The 21450-nt window shown below is 38.9% G+C and overlaps 1 protein-coding gene across 3 annotated transcripts in view; it reads right to left on the bottom strand.

Annotated features, from left to right (window-relative positions):
* LOC101169222 (septin-4) overlaps window positions 1-21233 on the bottom strand; it is a 32077-nt gene extending 10844 nt beyond the window's left edge. The window contains exons 1-2 of one of the 3 annotated variants that reach the window (XM_020708297.2): window positions 20938-21233; window positions 18267-18274 (exon numbers count right to left, since the gene is read on the bottom strand). In XM_020708297.2, the coding sequence (XP_020563956.1) occupies window positions 18267-18274; window positions 20938-20989 (60 nt within the window). In that variant the 5' untranslated portion in view covers window positions 20990-21233. Of the gene's footprint in view, window positions 1-12922; window positions 12931-18266; window positions 18275-20937 lie in introns of those variants that run through there. The other 2 variants (XM_011482599.3, XM_020708298.1) reach the window with 2 other exon arrangements.
* Between the last annotated feature and the right edge of the window lie 217 nt (window positions 21234-21450).

Here is a 21450-nt window from a genome sequence, read left to right as displayed (position 1 = left end):
TGGCGAGTAATATTGGAGCAATCCAGACTTACAGTTTTACAGTTTTGAGTCAGATTGCAGCTCAGATGAGAAAAATAAAGACGCACATGGATCTATTTGTCTGCAAGTGGATTCATCCGAATGGAGTGGAGCAGGGAGCTTGTGGCTTGTTAATTGTATTTTCTTTGCAAGAAATACGATCTTTTCAAAAGGCATCTTTTGTCTGCACCTGAGTCACAACAATTTGAATACAGATATACTCAGAAATGCAATTTTGAGCTAAATTTTCTTTTGACGTCCTCAATCAGAGAAATGCAAGAACATCTCAATAAAAAAAAAAAAAAAACCCGTTTTCATCAAAGTGGATCTTTAAACGGTTACATGCCCAAGTAAAAACGAACTTTTCAGCAGAAGACTACACAACTTGCAGCTCACTTACAATGAGCATCACACCCCAGACCTTCAGGGCCTGGATGACACCAATAGTGCCTCCCAGTGTGCATGCGTTTGTTTGCATGGATTGAACTTTGATAGCTGACAAACAATGGAGGGTTACTTACACCTTCTGAGGATTCAGACATGGTTTTAGGATTTAAATGAAGTTGTCAGCTGGTCTTTTGTGAAGTTTTGCTTAAAGGAAGAATCATGTTAAAAAAAAAAGGCCATCACATTTTAAGATAAATGAGTGCATCCGTTTCTATTGAGAGAATGGGGGCCTATTTGCTGCAAACATTCTTTAATCTAAAGCACACATTTACACACAAAACACTTAGGTGGGCCAAAGTCTGTAGTGTTTTATTTAATCTCTATGCTTTGTTCGTGTCATGCCAATTCATCCGAAAAGAACTAGAAAGTCTGTGGCAATTCATTCGAGGTGTTAGAGGTGTTAAAAAACTAAACAAAACACAACAAAGAAAAACACAAGACAGAAAAACAAAACACCATGTGTCTGGAAGTAATGTGTGCATTACTGATACCATGTGTATCAGTAATGCGCATTCTAGAGGAAAAGAACAAACTTAAGCCAAATTTCTCCATGAAATCATTTTCTGTCAAAAACTAGAGAGATCTATTAAAAACATACAATGCCACAAGTGACAATGTAATAAGGATAAAGCATAAGGCAGATATTGTCACAGAGTGGGTGGATCTTGTATTGCAGAACAATAAACCAGTGCAAGTCAGAATCATTTTCAAAACAATAAATAAAAGGGAAAAAAACAGGAACGCAGACATTAAACGTTTCTCAAATACTTTCATTATGCATTTTCATTTTTACCTCCAAGAGTTCTGCATGGTGAATTATAAAATGCTTTCAAAACTACAAAAGAGCAGCATTCAATATTTAAAAAGACTAAACAAGATGTGTTTATGAGATACAGAGAGGAAGAAGAGTAATTAGTCACACCAAAGTGTAATCGGTTAGATAAATACATTTCGTTTCTGTTTACTGTTATAAATATCGGCACTGTTATCTCTACACATCACACTATGTTCTACAAAATATTATATTTATTCATGATGTCATTATCTACAGCTCCAGTAAAACTGCAACATATCCTCTATAAACAAGACCAAATAGCTGTCAATGGACAGCAAGGACACAATTGTAACTTGAACAAGGCTGGGATGAACCAATCTACAATAAAGTAAAGAGCTTGGTGACAAAAGATCAGCTGATAGAACTACACAGGGAACTGGCTGATGAAAAGAAGAGAGCTGGAACCATAACTAACACACTATAAGTCATTATGGATTCAAATCTTGCAGTGCTAGAAAGGTCCCGTTGCTCAAGTCAGCACATAGGCCAGTCTAATGTTTACCAAAAACCATCTGGATGATCCAGAGAAAGATTGGAGAATGTCATATGGTCACATAAGACCAAAATGGCACCCTGTGGTAGAATTACAGCAAAATTTTAAAAAAAAACCTTCAGCAATATGCATTTCACTTTAAATGAACAAAAACCTGAATGATGAACTAAATTTAGTAAAAGGTGTATACAGAAAAGAAAAGTCAGTTGGTCCGGATCATGTCCTGAACCTTGCATTTGCTCAGTATTCAGATGACTTTCAACTAGACATTTCTGTTTTGAACTAAAGCCTGTAAACAAAGCCGCATGACTAAAGATCTCTTCAGTCATTGGCCAGGAATTACGAGGGCAGGGCAAAGCAACCAAAGAAGGAATAATGGAATGGAATGGAATAATGGCCTGTCGTAGACTTTAACTAAAATGCTTCCTGCATAGAAAAATCCAGAGGACAACAATACGACTCTTGTTGTCAATAAGAGCCAGAAAATATTGAGTAATACAAGCAATAATGCATTTATTTAAAAGCATAATTCAACTATCAACATTTTGTCTAAGAAACCATGTGAACCTTCTCAACCTTTAGGCTTCTGAAGCAAACACTACCATGTCTGCTGGAACATAAATATTGTTACACAATAGTGAGGAACTGGGAGACGCTGGAATTGCTGAACTCACACTTCCTACACTTCCTCCCCAATTCAATTAAGGATCTTTATCTGATGGAGAGAGATTCCTGTTGGAAACGAGCTTAAGGATTTTTGAACTCACCCCTCTAAAAAGATATATAGCACCAAAAAACCCATTCAGCTCTTTATGAGAAGGGGGGACTTCCACTGTGCAACTTAAAGAAAAAGAAAGGTATTCCCAGATCACAATCGAGGAATGCCATTGTTTGGGTTATTTGAATTAGACCATAATCTGCAGTTAGCACACTTGTGAAGGTTTACACAATTTTTTCATTTAGATCAGACGTGGTCACCGGCGGTTCATCGAGCCTTCATGTACAGTAACCCTGACAGACTCACAATAGCCTTCAGGGAGTGTGATTTCCAGGTGACTGAAAATCTGTCCAGCAAACACTTGAGCAGCATTTATTTTCTTTTTTGTCTCATACCTCAAGAGAGGGGACAACACATGAGAAAAATCAGAGTAATCACTGCATGATATGTGTAAAAGTGGCCGTATGACCTCTTTTGCACATTTAAGAGTTTTTCTTCAGCTTTGTAATCACATCAACACCTCAGTAGGTCAGAACTACATCCCAAACAGGCACACAGGGGTGAACATGTAGTTTAAAAGAAACAACAGAAATCCTGTTTTCCCCTGAATTGAGTAATTGCACCCTATTCCACTACTTCTATTCAAGAGCAAAACATTTTAATGAGGTGTTCTGTTTATTTTCAGCCATTAGTCAAAATGAGAACCAGGAACTGACTTCTTGATAGCTGAGCAAACTGGTGCTCGATTGCCAAGAAACTACAGATCAAACTGCACGATTGGAGCCCAGTGTAGAAAACAGGGGTTGAACATTTCTCTCCTTCTGTCGAACCGAACAAAGAAAAACACCTTCAGAGCAGCTCGACAACATCTGCTGGGTGGTTTCACCCATTTCATCTGGGTTTTAAAGGAGGTTAGTGGGTTGCTGTGTGGCCCTGCTGCCGCTACGCTGAATTACAGTCAGTCTAGCTCCTACATTACACGAACACAAAACCACAAGCTGTGATTTTTGGCTCCTGCCGAGCCTTATCACAACATGACTGATGTCTGGAGTAAGAGCCACAAATCTATTAAAAACAAAAAGAGCTGAATTGTGTCCTTTAACTAAAAGATTAAGCATAAGATTAAGTAAAAAGAATTACATGGACTGGGATTTCTACGCCCTAAAAGTAGGAAGTTGAACGGAAACAAAGAAAGTCTCAAATTATTCCATCATTTAGTTTATTTTTATTAGTTTAGATACTTTGAGTCAATAGGCTAGAGTAATAGAGAGTGGGAAAGAGTTGAAGAAGTGTACGCAAACAGGTTGAAATAGATGGAGGAGGGTTTCAGGTGTGATATGTGAGGGTCAGCAAGAAGGAAAGGAAAAGTGTAGAAGACTGTGGTGAGAGCAGCCATGTTGTCTGTTTAGAGACAGTGGCTCTGAGAAAGAGACAAGAGGCAGAACTGAAGATGTTTAGTTTCTCTTTAGAAGTGACAAAGCTGAGGAACAAACACACCAAAGGGACAGTTCATGTTGGATGTTTGGAGATAGATGCAGGAAAGCAGATGGACATGATTTGGACATGTTAAGAAGAGATAGAGTCATTTTGTTAGTAAAAGAACGCTGAGATTGGAACTACCAGGAAATAAGCCAAGGTGAAGACCAAACAGGAAGTTTATGGATGTAGTAAAGGAGGACATGAGGGTGGTTTGTGAGAGTGAGAAGGATGCAGAAGAGAGGATTAGATTGAGGGGGATGATCTGCTGTAGTGACCTCTAAAGGGAGCAGATGTAAGATAAAGAATAAGGAAGAAGAAGTGTTCTTTTAACAGTGGATCGAAAAACCACAGTCTCTCACAAGGCTACAATGTTAGCTTTAAACTACCAATTAGAATATGTGCAGCATGGAGTAAATTAACTGAATCATAGGTCCACAAACCATTTCTTTGGGAAATGTTAACATGAGTTTTTGACGTCACGTCATCATAAATTCACATTTCTGCTTTGGCATATTTACATTCTAGTCATCTTCTACTTGTATTGACAACTACAGAAATATATTGCTATAATCATCTTTGTAATAATGATATTGATAAAAGTGTAAACAGTGTAGATTTCTTTCCTTTTGTTCTACTTTACAATCTTTTTTGCTCTTTTTTTAATGGTTTATCATTTGGCAGAGACTTTTACATCTTTGTATCATGGTATGGTTATTTGTCAACAAACAGATAACCATACAACATGCATATTCAAACACTTAGTTTTATTAGAACATAAAATTAATACAAAAGTAACGAATTGTTTGCAAAGCTGTTAAAGAAAGATCTAGAATTTGAGTTCTGATGCCCGTGTCAATTGTACACATTCAGATAAACAAATATTCACACAAGTTTCAAAAATAGAGGAGAATAGTGACAACAGTTTGAGGTCACCTTTTGTGCATAAAACACCTGCACACAAAGGGAGTTAATAAGAAAATGTTGCATAGACTGTTGCAAGCAAAAACAAAAAACTTTTTCCACTTTCCTCCTTTTCTGGTTCTGCCATGAAATAAAAATGTGTCTACTAGAACAAACCAATTCAACAACTTTTGGAACTTTTTATGTAATGTGATGACCAATGACCTGACATCCTAGTAAGTGTCATCTCCAGCAGCTTCTCTGTCAACTTAAAGACCTACTTCAATGAAAATCCTGTTTTTATCAAATCCTTCTAGCAGCATTTTTCTCATGATAGAGGACATGTATAAAGACAATTAAGATTTTTCTTTATTCAAATTGTTGTGAATCAGGAGCAGTCAAAAGATTCCTTTGGAAAAAGCCAACAGCTGTGATGTAGGTGCTACAGTCAGCGGGCCACAAGCTGCCTCCTCCGCTCCATTCTGATGCACCCACTTGCATACAAATAGATCACTAGATGTCTGTTTTCCAATCCAAGCTGGCATCTGATTCAAAATTGTAAGGCTGGATAGCTACAATACTGCTCGCAATATTTGTTGCACCAATAAAGTTAGATTGGAGTTGTGAAGGGCTGTATGCTAGCAGGAGATAGTGTAAACAAAGGTATGATGGGAAAGGAGGGAAGGCTTACACTACGCCAACAGTCCTGCCCACAACTCAGGGATACATTTTTAATGAACTGCTGCTGCTCTGCAGAAACTATGTCCTCAAAAAACAACACAAGTTTGTAGATTTTGAATAAAAAAGGGCACAATCATAACTAAAAGACCACTGGGAATGCTTTGACAAGAGAGAAATTTATTATTCATTTAATTTAACTAAAGTTGTCTACGAGCAGAAGAATCCTGTTTAGGACATACATGGTCACGCTTCTTTCTCATTCCAGAGCATCCAGATCTGCCTCACAGTGACGTGAAACCACAGCAGATGGCATTGGTGACTCGGGTGGTGCCTGCCTGGCCAGCCCTCTAACGTAAACTCCACATAATTGTTCCCTTCCTCCTTCTCTTTCCATCTGTTCTCCTCCGGGATGTAATCCGCTTCTCTAATCTTGATGCACAAAATGAATCCAGAACGCTTTCAAAGCTCATGGAATCTTAACAAAAGTACCTATGATGTTTCTGGACAACTCAAACATGAGTGCTGGCTGTCACCTCAGCAGACACAGCTCAGTTTCATGCTATAAAACTACCAAACATGAAGCCCCTTTCATGGGTTTCACACATATTTTGGGCACATGGTTGATCAATCTCTGGTTTAGAACTGTCACATTTACAGTGGATCTGCATGCAGGGAGGCGAAAAAGCTTCAATACTCAAACACATTTGTGACCTCTGCATTACTGCCACCAAAAGATCAGTGTGACGTGGATGCAGCAGCCAAAGCTCCAGTCCTAAGAACCTTTTTAAAAGTGCAGAGAGGTATAGAGGATAACAAAAGACATGCCATCCAACCAAAAAGGCTGTCTGATACTGTCATCATTTGTCACGCTGCAAAGACCATTTGATTTCTCATCACCCTGCAAATGACTGCTACACTTACCATGCTGCAGATGGCAAAGACAAGCGTATGCACATGAGCCAGCTCGAGCAAAGCATGCCCACCAACTGTGAGCTGCTCCAGGTCTGTGCTGGCAAACCTTTTGTGTTTCCAGATGTGGCAGAACGACCCTGTCCTGCTGTTGAACATTAATAACACAAGGCTGCAGAGCAGGCCTGTCTAGACTGCTGTAAACACAAGAAGCAGTGGTTTTAACAAAATGGGGTAAAGGGACATATACCTAACCAAATAGGTTCAGTAAGACATTCATGATGAACAACAACAAGCAAACAAATCATAAAGGAAAAACATTGGTTGTTAGGATCTTACATTTAGTTAGAATCTCATATCATTTACATGTTTGTCTTTCATTTTGCTTTAAACATGTGTGTGATTGAATCTATCATTCTGACCAAGAAGGGTATGACTGACACATGGCGGTATTACAGAAAGACCCAAGAGAGGACTAGAAACCTAAACTGTAGTTCTTCTAGATTTCAATCTGACCACAGTTGTTCTCCATGACAAAGCCTCAACTGCTGTCCTTACAGAATTTTAGATAAAGAGACCACCATTGTGTGATGAATGGAAAGTGATGCTACTAACCAGCCAAAACGTGGCTTCACCCAAACCCCCAGTTCACCATGTTCGGCCTCATTAGAACCGGGCTTCACCCCTGGGGAGGATAACTGGAATAAAACCTGACCTAGCTAGGGGTCAAAGACAGATTTTTAAGTTGAGGAAATGTTGCAGAAGCCTAACACAGACGACACTTTCTTTGGAGCTATTGTGATAGAAAAGGATAAAAAGAACACTTTTATGTAATATATTATTAATAAAAAGGTTAAAGGATTACCAACCACATTCTTTAGAATGCTTAGGTTTACCAAGTTATGGTTTTAAGATCACTTGAAAATCTTTTATTTTAATTTTAGATAATCATGTCAGCTATGTTTAGTAACATAAAGCTTAGTATATTAATAATAATAATAATAATATTAAATATGTTTTCCCACTAACAGAATGGAGAATTGATTTCAAAATGCATTTGTAAACATCAAAATCAAAGTTCAAGTGTCTTTAGGTCAAGTTCAAATTTGACTTTAAAGGTTCCTTTTTTGCTGGTTTGAGTCGTATTTTTATTGTGCAACAATACAACTCGTATATTGTCCACAGAGTTGTTAATCTTATATGCCAGAAAACAAGAACGGTAACAAGTGCACGGCCTGGATACACAGCAGGAGCAGTGTCACCTAATTGTTACACGTCAACCAAACAAAATGTTCCAAGAGCCTGAACAGAAAGTGATGCAGAGTTAAACAGCAGCATGATCTTACTCTGTTCATTTTAATCTGCCGCCATGGATAACATTTTAAACCAAACATATTATCAGGTATTTACAAATGACATTGTATATTCTTAATGTTCATAGTGGCTCAGAAGAAAAGCAATTAAGGACAATTTTTAATTAAGTACAGTTATTTTTGAATGTGAGATTTAGAAATAACACATTGAAGGTGTGATGGGAGACAGTTTTATGTTTCAATGTTAGAGGTGCAAACTACTTAGTTAGATCTTGTATTTTTAGCCAATGGGGCTTCACACTGAGCTCGCTCCCTCAGTTTGAGCACCCCTGGCTTAACGTGTGATTTGAAAGAAGGCAGCATGTGAGGGGTATACTTGAAGGAACGGATCACTGTTGCTCTGGGGGCATGTGCATATTCAAACAGATGGCAGCAGAGATTGAAACTTCGACCTAAACCACATTTCCCTCTTTCTTCCATTTTCTTTCTTAAAATACACAAAAAAAGTATGAATGGGAGTTTCATATCCAACATTTTAATTGATGTGGTTTGAAATGAAGATAATTATTTGCTCAAAAACTATAACAATGTCTGGTTGACTGTCTGCCACAAACTAAAACTTCTTACCCCACTTACCTAAAGAGACCAATATTTGCATTTTTCTCATGCATTTTAAAGTTGCTTAAAACAGTTGGATAGCGTTAAAATCTGAAAAAAAGGCAGAACATTAAAGAAAACATAACCACTGCAGCACAAACTAGAAATGCATACATGGTAACCACAAAACAAGGATTTTTAATCTGATACGACTTCAATTGTAGAGGTTTTGTGGTCAGTTGTAATCTCTGTGTAGGGCACAGTGAACTGAATCTGTTTTTCTGTGCCTGTGATTTCAACCTAATGGGGTTAAATTGGGTTTCCCGGGGCCTTGTGTGACTGTAAACTAAGCAGCCCAGTGTTATTTACGTAAATCTGTGCAAAATATCCACGCTTCTGTGACCCCAGGGTTAATCGTTGAACTCCAGATGTGTGTCTGCGTGTTTGTTAACTGATGCCTGTGTGTCCATTTACCCAGGAGAGGGAGGGGGCAGATTACTAACAAAGCCTGTGTGAAGTCACCAACAGGGATGTGCCCAAAATGATGCACAGTGATGAAAAATAAAAGCATTTCGAAAGAAGAAATGCATTATATATAAATAAACGTAAAAATGAAAAAAATGCTTAATAGGTTGATTGGCAACTCTAAATTGTCCATAGGTGTGAGTGTGAGAGTGAATGGATGTGTGATTGAGGATATTCTACCCTGCGACAGACTGGCGACCTGTCCAGGGCATCCCTTGCCTACGCCCAAGTGGCCGGGATAGGCTCCGGCAACCCCGTGACCCCGAAAGGGAATAAACGGTAAAGAAGATGAATGAATGAATGAAAAAAATTTTTTTTTGAAAACTGTAGAAGTGCAATTATAGCATATTAATAATGGAAAAAAATAAGTTATATTATAATTGCTTTGGTAAAAAAAAAAAAAAAGAAAAAGTTAAAACATTTGGTTAATAGATTTTGAAATAAGTACCAACAAGAACTTCTATACATTTAAAAATGGATAAAGTCGTCAGATATACCCATTTATCTTTTTATTTTTGTCTTGAATGCAAATTTATAAGAGATCACACCGAATCCATAACCCCTCACACAATGTAGTAAGCTGCATAAATCCTCTTAATTTAAGGAATCATTAGAAACTCTGAGGCAAAAGCTGGTCTTAAAGCTATTCAACAAGTCACACTGAAGCACATATTGTAGAATTTCATTCGTGAATACGTATATGCACATCTACATATGTAAAAAAAAAAAAAAAACATCCTGATGTGCTTTAGAATAGTATTCTTAAAGTGCTGCTTCAGCCGAGTAGATCTTAGTTATAGTCGACTGAAATCCTTTTGATGAGTGCATGAGCCGAACAACTATGAAGGAATGCAGGCAGAGGGCAAGAGGATTGCAGTTGTCTGAAGGGAAACCTTCAGGAGTTCCTACAGAGCACACAGCAGACATGAGTGAGGGTTTTCTACTGGATCAGAAATGCCAAAAATGCACAAATTTTAAGGGTGGCTGTGAGGAAGGGGTGGTGGGGGTGGTGGTGGAGGCCTATTCCACTCGTTTTCTCCTTTAGCTGGGGGAAGGACTCTGACCTTGGTCCAAATTCTCAGGCTTGTTCTATTAATAGCTTAAAAAAGTAGCAAACTCAAGAGTTCTCTGTTTGTCGGCTGAGCCCTGCTTTAGCCTGAGTCTGGATGAACTTTTGCTTCAAAAGAATCCTAAATCCGCTTCAGTTAATCACTTTTCTACTGAATTTATTTTCAGAGCTTAAAGCATCAACTTGTCAAAAAAAAAAAAAAAAAGAGGAAACCAGGCTTTCTGGTAAAGTACAGCTCTAGAAATAATGGACTAATGGCTCCATAAATGCTTTCCATTCTCTGACAAATTTCTGTGGCAGACCAAGCTTTTTAATTACGACAAAAGAGTCACAGATCTAGTAGAAATATGTCCCCCTGGTATGTTAGCTGCAACAAAGCATCAGGGGTTGGTCAGGATCATCTTATGATGTTATGCAAGACAAAAAAGCTTCTGCTCTGCCATTTTTGCTTTACTTTTACAAGTGAAACAAATATCTAAACATCACTGAAAACTGGGAAGAAAAAGAACGTCCAAGAAGAAGAAGCTGCATGCAGAAGCCTATAAATCTGCCAAAGGTTACAGAAGCTTTTCTTCTTTCAAGAATCTGGAAGTCAAAAAGACGTTTTTTTTTAAACATGAAAATAAGGAAGTCATTAGCTGCCCATAATACCAGCTCCATAAAGCAGCCAGTAATGAGTGTCCTCTGGGTGCTTTTAACTTCTGAAGATCATAGGCAAAAACCTCACACACTACCAGACAGGATAAGGTAGACACCTTTAATTTAGGTTAACTGGCAACAGTAGATGAGGGCCTGGTTTCCTTGTTAGTTACACTGCCAATCAAGGCTTTTTAAAGACTATACTTAAGTAATTTTAGTCAGATTTTTAGCAATATCTATACATTTACTTAAGCTGCCTTCAAATTCAGGAATTTATTTTCCAGTGCTCCTGTTTTCGATATATCAAAAACCATTGCCTTTGAGACGGCCAAAGCACTGTTCTAATTTGATCTGACCGCAGATTATGCTATAAAGGTCTCCCAATAAAGTAAATAAAAAAATGACAGGGAGCGAATTTGGAAACCACCTTGGTAGGAAGGAGACAGATGGAGAGAGATGGGCATGAAGAAGGATGGTGTTGTGGCTAAAGTACGGTAACTCAATAACAAGGGGGGAAAGAGAAGAAGTCTTTTCTGTGAAAAGGACTGTTTTAGCTGTAAAACCCTACTATACACAGGAAGACAAGAAAAAAGAAAAATTGTTTGAAAAGATGAGAGTATTTACAAGGAAGGGATGCCTGGGGGGGAAGAAGGGAACAGCCCTCAGGATGCTGAAGGAGCCCCAAGCTCATCCTTTGATCCTTCAATGAGACACACATGTCATGGCTTTCACTCTGCTTTCTGAGCCTGAACCAACACTTCTGCTCCAAACATTGAAATCTAAAGAAAAACAGTTAATCTATTGATTTATTGTGAAGTTGTTAATTCAATTTAATTCAGTTTTATTTCTATAGCCCAAAACCTCAATGGGCTTCATACCGGTAATTGTGCAATAAACATGAAATCATAAAGAACATAAAGCATAACGCAATTTGAACAATAAAAACACCTTCCTCAAAAATATGACGCATCTTTGAAAGAAAAGTACAGATAAAGAGAGTAAATTCTACATTTTAGGGGAGTCAATAGGAGCTGCCTGATCATCAGTCAAACAAAGCTTTCAGAAGCTTTATTAATGATACACAATATTTTCCTTTTGCTGATAAATTAAGTTAATATTCTCTATCAAATTCACAATCACTGAAAAATTCCACTTTGGAAAAACATGTTTAGAAATGTCAAACTAAATTCTTAATTATGTTTGGTTTGCAATCCCTGATGTACATATGAAAAGATGAAAAAGAGTTTTATAATGTGGCTGTGTGGTAGCAGAATGTCATAACCTCATGAACTCGTTATTTTTTTTAACCTTGGCTATTGTTTGTATACTTACAAAACTGAATACATCTGCTCTCAAAGAGAAAAAAAGGTTTTTTGGTTCTACCAAACAGAACTTCTAGAATCTATTTCTAAATCACACCCAAAGAGTTGTAAATATTTACTTCCATTCAACCACAGCAATGCTAAACCAGCGCTGTGGTTGTGGCCTCAGTGTCTGTTTTTAACAGGAATGGTTGAGTGACATGGACAAACTCCTTTACTTTCTAAATTAAATTTAAGCAAGGATATCAAGAGATTTTTCACAATAAAAGGCTTTTTTTTTCTCTCTGAAAATGTTTGTTAAGTTTCTGAGTGCTTTATTATACTGACAGAGCTGTTCCCAATGTTTACATCCAGAGTTATGAAAAGAAGTGGGAAAAGTCACATGTCTTCATTTTTAGCTTCTCAACATTGGTTGCTCAAACCACAAAACAATTTCAACTTTCCATTTTCCATTTAAACTAGTTTTTTGGCCTTGCCAGGATGTCCCTGAACCATTTATGCATTTATGCCACTGTAGGCCTAGACCACCGGGATTTGTCCTCCAATGCATTAGTTGTCTTTTCCTGCTACATGCATGTCAGTGTTTGCATCTTTCAAGTCTGCAAGTTTTCTTAGTATTCATGGGACATATTTCATCTCCACTGGTCACTCATTAGAGGGGATTTCACAGAAAACTCCTTTATTGCACCTACAGTATTACACCTTTAAAAGATCAATTAGAAGATACAGTTATACAATACAATTTTTTATTTATAGTGGACTTGCTTTCTTTGTACAGCCCCTCAGACGATCTTGGTTATGAATTATTGCTCTAAAATTAAATTGAATAAAGTGGTTTGGGTGCCTGATATTTAGTAAATTAGAGAGAGTCTAATTTCTAATTTCTAATCAGATTTTGTGATATGGTGGAGAATCCAAAATGGCTGCCAAAACAGGAACAATTGTCAACCAACAAGTGCTCTGTGAGAAAAACACACCATCTGTGAAATTATGCCATTCTTCAGCAACACACTGGATCTTCCTATAATTTAACTCACCAAACCACAACAGCTGCATGACATGACTATAAAAGCTGAATAAGGCATCAGGTGTGAAAACCTGCGTATGAGTGACGTCCTTCAAGGAAAAGTCTATGAAAAATACATGTAAATGTAATTTTTGGGCTTCTGCGTTCAAAACTTCCAAGTTCAATCGTCGTTACGCAAATTTCTAAATCCGTTTTTGGGCACATCAAAAGGTAAATCAGTTAAAATTTCATTAACCAGGGAGTCGGATTTGGTAGTGATGTATGCATGGCATCCCTTTCAAAACACGCAAGTCCCAACTGTTTGAAGACTCAATCATGAGGAAGAAATTAATATTTGCAGTTCATGCCTGGCAGGAATTATATGACACCAAGTTTTGCATGTGAAGGCATAGAAGAGTGAAAAAAGTCTAAAGCTAGATTCATGAGACTTGCACAGCTTTGAGATTTGGCACCAAGCCTCTTCCAACAGTGAGTACATTCGCTAATATTGGGTAGCAACAGACGTGTGGGAAAACCACATGCTAAAAGCGGGTTAAAAAACCCAGTGTTCAGCACGTTCTTGAACACATTCCTGGGTGTCTACGTAGCTTTAGACAACTGACAACATACATGTCTTTAAGTGATTGCAGTTCTTTTTATAATATAGTTACACTTCTGGAATAAAAGCAAATGTGTTGGCAGGTTGATTCTTTTAGAATTTTATCAGCTGTTGGTGTAATGTAATCGCATGGTCCATGTATGTTTAGCCTCAAAGCAGCAGTTCATTACATAAGGAATGCAAATTTTCAACCTAAACTGACTCAGTTCTTGTAAAACTGTAGATTATAGGGTTTCTTATTCTTTTCAGAAGCATTTTACATTTGTCACTTTCCATTTAGCATCAAGTAACAACATGCTAACAAATTCCATGCTTTGTAAACATCCGAGTGTTTAGATCTGATGTCAGGAACTGTGGAATAACGTATTTTGTCTACGTTTGTTGCATTTTGTTGTGGTGCTGCTGGTGCAACGGATAGAAACTTCAGGGTCAAAGCTGTTTTCTTTACAGTCTTCAAAATCACATCTGATAAGAAGCAAATACTTTCAGTAATCCTTCTCAAACTTTGTCACAAGCCATCTTATTTGATGACAGGAACATACCGGTAATTACTAAATTGTAGAATTCATGTTTGTAAAATTTTTGCAACTTTTATAAAATGTAACAACTGAGAAGCGACAAGATTTATGAAGTTTGCCAAATACATAAACCCCACTCTCTCTACTCTCCATGCCCAGTCCTCAAAAAGATCTCCACCATCTGCACAGCTCTCCCTGAAGACTTGCCTGGAATTTCCTCTGTGTCCTGCTGTATTGTGAGAGCAACCGGAAGTATTTCTTAAAGTCATAGTAAATCAAACCCAAATTTCAATAGAAACCTTATATATTTTAGTATTATTTTCTCAAAAGCTTAAACAATTTATAGCTGAACAACACTAAATGCAGTTTGACCTTAAAAATATCTATTTTCAAAAGTTTCTAAATGTGCTTATTGCAGTAGAAAAAGAGGAGTAGACTTAACTTATGTCAACTATCTCCTAAATGCCTAAGAAAATCACAAGGAAAATATTGTGTGACAGGGAGATCTTTAAAAAATGTTGCAAATCTTAACAAGGTGACTTCACATGCTGGAAACAGAGCTGGAAATTACTAGCCATGCAATGTCTTCATTATGATTTAAATGGCAAGATTTTAATCTTCTTAGTTGTCTTTTTTATTACTACAATATTTTAGTATCTTAGTGTGCAGAAATGAATACTTACAGAGATGCTTGTGTGAAAGAAAAAAATAAATAAACAAGATAAATATTCCAGCCCTACTTTGTATACTTTGACACGTGTTACTTGTGAAAGGGGAGGTCTCTGTTAACCCCCCAATAAACAAAGACCATATTAAAACATTCAAGTGCAAAATTTAAAAACAAAGTAGAAATATTTAAATAAGTTTCCAAAAATGCTTTACATACTGATGGTTTGCAGAACATGTTAACCTTTAGATTGACGTGAGATGTAGTGAGTCTTCCATAGTATTCTATGCACTGCTATAAAAACTGATGTAAATGTTTACATTTCAACAGGCTGCTTGCACAAGATTTAGAGTTTGCTGCGCTTAAAACACAGAATGGAAAAATAGAGGAATGTTGAAAATGTCCCACTAAGTTTGAAGGTTAGGATGTTAAATATGGAAAAATAAGAGCAATAGTTAGCAGCACAGAGTCAAATATGATGTGTGCATGGTGTATCAAACCCTAATTTGCTTTGCAAGTGCCAGGCCGTTGGGAGGGCCATGGGAACTGCATTGAGATTATTTATAGCAACAGGAGATTGGAATGATCCTTTTTCTGAGGCAAGAAGAATGCTTAAGTTCACTCTGCTGCAGGTTAAGGATAAAAAGTCCAGCTCAGGCAGATGTGGGACACCCGCTGAGATGAGAATGGTGAGCCTGCCCAACAGGGACAGGAAGGAAGTCCTAAATACAAGGAGTTAGGATGTTAAGGGAGTACAAGAGAGACAACAATTAGTTCAAAGAAAGCCATTTTGAAAACTGATAATGGAATGTCCATAAGCAAAAAATTCCAGGGTGGGTCTGTTGGAGAATAAATCAAGGTGAGAGGTGTTTGGGAGTCGAGGAGCATTGTCTCAGACATGAAGTAGCTACATTGGGTGACAGTGTTTTATAGGTTCCCCTTACATCTCAAACCAAAATGGGTTTAAACCATGAAAAATTCCAAAATGTAGCAAAAAATCAAGAGTAAATCGAACTTTTCTACTCGTTTTGGGAGTACCGGTACTTTAAATAAAGGATACAGGATTTACACCAATCCTGCAGATCTGAAACTTTCTGAATCTAAATAAGACAAGCATAATTTTCTTAGGACTAAAGCAGCCAAAATTCAACCAAAACTACAAAAACGCAATTCAAGAGACTCAGTTTTCACATCACTTTGAAACTCCATCAAACTCTTGCATACATTCATTTGACCATAAGTGAACCTCTGACAGTCTTACTGCAGAACTTTCAGAGGGCTGCTGCTGCTGCTGCTGACCCTGTCCTACCTGCTGCTGATTACCTGGATCAGATGTGCTGACCAAAACGGGAAAACATACAGACCATCATTTTAAAACATTTTATGACAGTTGCACTTTGTGTTAGCTTACACAGCTAGTTATTCCAGCTGTACAGCTTATTTTCTGGAAAACTAAAAACCACGCCGAGTACATTACGACATCTGATGTTGACAACAGTTTTCTCACAGCAAGCTTATATTTAGAGACATGTTGCATGCCAACTCCCTAACCCGATTTCTTGCCCTTGCATCCAACTGAGAAAGCCCATACGGCAGTCTACCAGCCAAAACCATGTCAGTATCACTACAGTGTCATGACACACATACTCGGACAATAACGCTTGTGTTCTGTCCCCTGGTGCAGAATTACACATAAAGATGTTTCAGGTTTCGCTGGCGGCCGATAAGTTTCTCTCCTAAAAGAAAAACGACTCAGAAATAGTTCAGCTGCTGCTGCTGGTGCTGAATCTGATCCTTTGAAAATATTTTTAATGGCTGAAATTGGAGAGTAATTGCTTTAAATATTCCATCAGATTATCTCACTAAACCTAAAGGATTTGGATGAAACTTGATGGTTACAATTCACAACAAATAGGACTGGAGCTGAACTGGAGTCACCTCGTTCATTCTATGTGGTTAAACACGGAGATGAACTTGTTACCAAATGAGGACTCACCCACCATTGTCCTTTGTTTGGTGTAATTGCTCATGGTGTTAACAATGATATGTACTGAATGCATTTCTTTAAAAAAAAATAAAAGGAATGTCAGTCTGTGGACTAATGGGTGTGGTTCTGCATAACTGCAGATTTTGCTTTTCCAGTTTGAAAGTGAAGGCAATAGGCGAGCACAGTAGCAGTGACAGAAAATGAGAAAAGCAGACCTATCTATGGGGGAAGAGGGCACATGGAGAAATGAGAAAAACAGCATGTGCTGCAGGAACCAGCAAGCTAATGGGCTAATAAACTCCAAGTATAGACTGCTTTCACTTTGGCAGCGATTGAAGGCACAAGTAGCTAATGGCTAGTTGAGTAAAAGCCACAAAGGAATGTGCAGCGGTGGATGTGTGTGTGTGTGTTCGTTTGTCGAGAGATTCCTTCAACACACACCGCCATCCTTTTCTGCCCATAAAGACTCGTGTCACTTCATCCATCCGCATGCGTCTCTGTGTGAAAAATACCTATCTGATTATGTACCATTGTTAGGGTGACAAAAGAAAACCAATCACCTTTTCACTTCACCACACCCAGAGGACTGTGTGGTTTCCAGCCATGGGTGTGGGTGCAGCAGACGATGGACACTTTAGTCAGTCAAAACTTAGTTTTTTTTTTTTTTTTATAAAAAGCAAAACAAAAAAAACCCAAGATGAAGTGGGTGGAGTATGAAATGCACAAGCTGAAATGATTAAGACTGACGTCTGTGATAGATGAAGCAAAACAAGTGAATGCTGTCACTCAGCCAGAGGCCAGCAGCCACTGGTCCATAGCCAGATGCTGAAGGTGCCCCTTCCCTCATCACGGACTGAAATCTTGTCACATGGGTCGGAAATGCTGCTGAGGACGGTCCCGATGTTTGTCACACCCAAACAGACCCACTGTGCTCTCCACCAATGTGAGAATTGTTTGGTCTTCAAAACAAACAGCCCCCCCCCCCCCCCCCCCCCCCCCCCGTCCATACATGTAACCAAACACAGCTGCAAGGCCTCAGTGTGTGGACTGTGGGACACAAAACAAGAGCAACAGGGAACCGAGGGGGTGGTCTTTGCCAAAACAGTCGGATAACAGGTGGCAACAGAGAGCTGCTGTTTCTCAGACTGTTGGGCATCTAGAGGGGGTGATGGAGCACAACGTCCGGTTTCAGCGCTAAATCAGCAAACGCTGCTCTCAAAAGCAGCAGATTCCCTCAGAGCTCAAAAGTCAGGGCCCTTTTACAACCTTAATTCTCATGCAAATATTCACATGGTGCCAAGTTTGAAGTCTTGTACCTCATAAGACCTGAGCACAGCGGCTCAAAGCAAACATAATGAAATGGCTCAAACAGAGGAGCAAAGACCATCGGATAATAAATGGACTGGCATTTATAAGCCTGGATATCCTGATTTTCCTGAGTTTGTAACGGGAAAAGCTTCTTTTTATAAACAAGAAAAATTTTCATCAGCTGAAAGGGGAAAAACAAAACTATAGGCGTCTTACCTCTTCATCTGGTCAGGTGATGGTGGTTTATTTCAAAATCCACATCCAACAGCAGTCAAGCACATGAAGAAAGATCATAAAAAAACATTGTTAGCGTGCTGATCAAACAAAAGGTCATATTGAAATTATAGATGGAAGTGTCTGATTTACCAGTGCTGAGAGACAATGTAGTGATAAAAAGTGCCAATCAGTGGATTGAGAGCTTTTCTTAAAGCAAACATTCTGTGCATCATCTTTCTTTGGCTGAATAAAATACTGTTGTTTTTTATGTCTGCATAAATTCTGGCGCTGTCATTTGGATTATTTATATTTGTCTTTAGAAGACAAAACTACCATTATCTTTACTCCTCACCCGGGGAATTTTACTGGCAGCATTACAAATATTGATTCACTACTTTAAACGCAGGAGCATCTATGCCTGTGAGCTTGCTAAGCTCTCAGCACTGAGAACTTTAATATTAATACAACTGCTGCTGCCTCAGTTTAGATCCACATCAGGACCAGCAGCCCATGTTGTGGGGAGGGGTTTAGCCGACTCTGCACTTAGGTCGTATAAAAGAAGATGTGAGGGGAAAAAAATCAACGCTGACACTCCAGGCTTCAGAACGGGAGCCCTCCAGATGCACCAAATGACTGTGGCCTTTTTGTGTGACAACACACAAATACTACTGTACACTGTTGACTAAGCAAACAAAGGAAGAGATAAATTAAACATCCAGAGCCGCAGAAGACTAAAAATGACTGCAAATTTAAGGCTGAAAACATCTTATTACAAAGAGTCAGACGATGTGATCAATGTTAAATCCGAGTGCTATATGATAATGGCTACTCTCCTGACCCCTTCATTTTCTTTGTGGTTGCTTACTTGACCTACATGCTGAGAGCCTCCACTGATGCTGTCAGAGCAGCCACAGACAGTTGCAGGGATGGCAACGACACTCCACAGGGCTTTCTCTGAGGAATGTCAACCGCTGCGGCGCGTACCACCCATCCCCACCAACAACTGTCCTGCAGAAGGCCGTTTACATCGACGTTTCCCACTAGATTGCTAGTTTGTTTGGCAGCAAAATAAAAAAAATAGTAAAACCTTTTATGGGAACGTGATAAAAAAGGGTAAAACTAAATCAAACTTAAAAACTACTTTCAGGGTAAAATGTGAAATATTTAAATCTGAGTTAATCGATGAATGAGGTTTCTATATTTTCCAGTGAACCACAGCTGGCATGACAGAAAAACAAACATTGAAAGTTAGCACCATGGTATGAAATTTGGGCCAGCTCCACTAAAATTATTTAACACAGATGATAAAGCTGAACCTTTTGGCATCCATTATAATAATCTGCAACAAAATTCTGCTTCATGTTGGATGTTACAAGACAGGAGCAATCTAAATCAACTTGCTTGGATTTCTAAATGTATTGTACAAATACAGATGTGTCAATGTAGACAAAAGTTAGGATACACTTGCTGGCCACTTTCTTAGGTACACCTTGCCAGTACCAGGTTGGACCCCCTTTTGCCTTCAGAACTGCCTTAATCCTTGGTGGCATAGATTCAACAAGGTACCAGAAACATTCCTCAGACTTTGATCCATATTGACATGACAGAATCACACAGTTGCTGCAGATTTGTCGGCTGCACATCCATGATGACAATCTCCCTGATCTACCACATCCCAAAGGTGATCTATTGGGTTGAGAGCTGGTGACTGTGGAGGCAGTTTGAGTCCAGTGAACTCATTATACTGTTCAAGAAACCAGTCTGAGATGATTCCAGCTTTATGACATGGTGCCTTATCCTGCTGGAAGTAGCCATCAGAAGATGGTACATTGTGGTCATAAAGGGATGGACATGGTCAGCAATTGTAACCATGCTTAGTTAGTACTAAGGGGCTCAAAGTGTGCCAGAAAAATATCCCTCTCATCATTACACCACCACCAGGCTGAACCACTGATACAAGGCAGGAGGGATCCATGCTTTCATGTTGTTGACACCAAATTCTGACCCTAGAGTCCGAATGTAGCAGCAGAAATAGAGACTTAATAGACCAGGCAATGTTTTTCCAATCTTCTATTGTCCAATTTTGGTGAGTCTGTGTGAATTATAGCCTCAGTTTTCTGATCTTAGCTGACAGGAGTGGAAAGGTGTACCAAAAAAAAAAAAAAAAAAAAAATACAGGAAATGCCAATGCAGAGCATTTTTGAAGCAGCTTATCCTTGAACAATGTAAGGAACATTATGTTAAATGAAAAGTTTATTTTCTTTAGAGTGTAAATACAATGTTAGGGTGTTATGGGGCACTAGATCTCACTTTGTAATAAAGCAGTTCGTTTTTTATGGCTCAAACGGCTAGAAACTATTCAGAAACACATAACCATTAATCTGGGTCAAGTGTTCTTGGCTTGGAGTTCTCCATCTGACTGCAGTCTCCAGCCTCATCTTGATGGCAAAGAAATAATTCAGCATCTAGCGTCTTGCACACACACACATCTGCAGTAACAGTTGTAAGCGTGGAGCTCAGCCCGCGGGGACTACACATCTGAAAAGTTCAGACAGCCGTAACGGTCACCGATTTATTAAATAACGACATGTCTCCTAAAGATGACGAACAAACGAGCCTACACTGACCGAGTAGTAAAACATCCCACATGCAGTGTCAGCTGAATACTCACCTGTGAACATTACGGACCGAAACCGGTTGTTAATGCTGGACGAATTCTCCATCTGACGTTTTTCCGTTACCGTCCACAGCAGCGACCGTCTTCTCCGATGTCCCCCCCCCCGCCTCTCTTCAGGGTCCGCGTCACCACGGCGGCAGCGAGGTGCCAGGCCGTCCTTTGGTCGAGAATGCCCGGGGCTGTCACCGAGTGTGTCTGAAAGGCTGCAGCTCCAAACGCAACAAACTCGTCCTGGCCGCTGATCAAACCGCACGAGCCTCCTCCTCCAGCCTGCCAGCCGCGTGACGTCACGACGTGCCAGCCTCTGCAGCGTCTGAATGAAAACAATCGCACGTGGACGGGAGAGGGGTCTATGGCCTGGAGCACGTTTCCCTCGATCGGCTAGTGAAAAAACGGAATTATTGTCACTACAACTAATGTTTGCGTCTCTTTAATTCTATTTATTGCATTTTTTTCTGGTTTTATTACATTTAGTACAAAAATAAGAACATTTGAGATTGTTTATCT

This window comes from Oryzias latipes, chromosome 13 (assembly GCF_002234675.1).
Source record: "Oryzias latipes chromosome 13, ASM223467v1".
NCBI lineage: Eukaryota > Metazoa > Chordata > Actinopteri > Beloniformes > Adrianichthyidae > Oryzias > Oryzias latipes.
The sequence above is the reverse complement of the archived record's forward strand: the minus strand, read 5'-3'. Positions and strand labels throughout refer to the sequence as shown.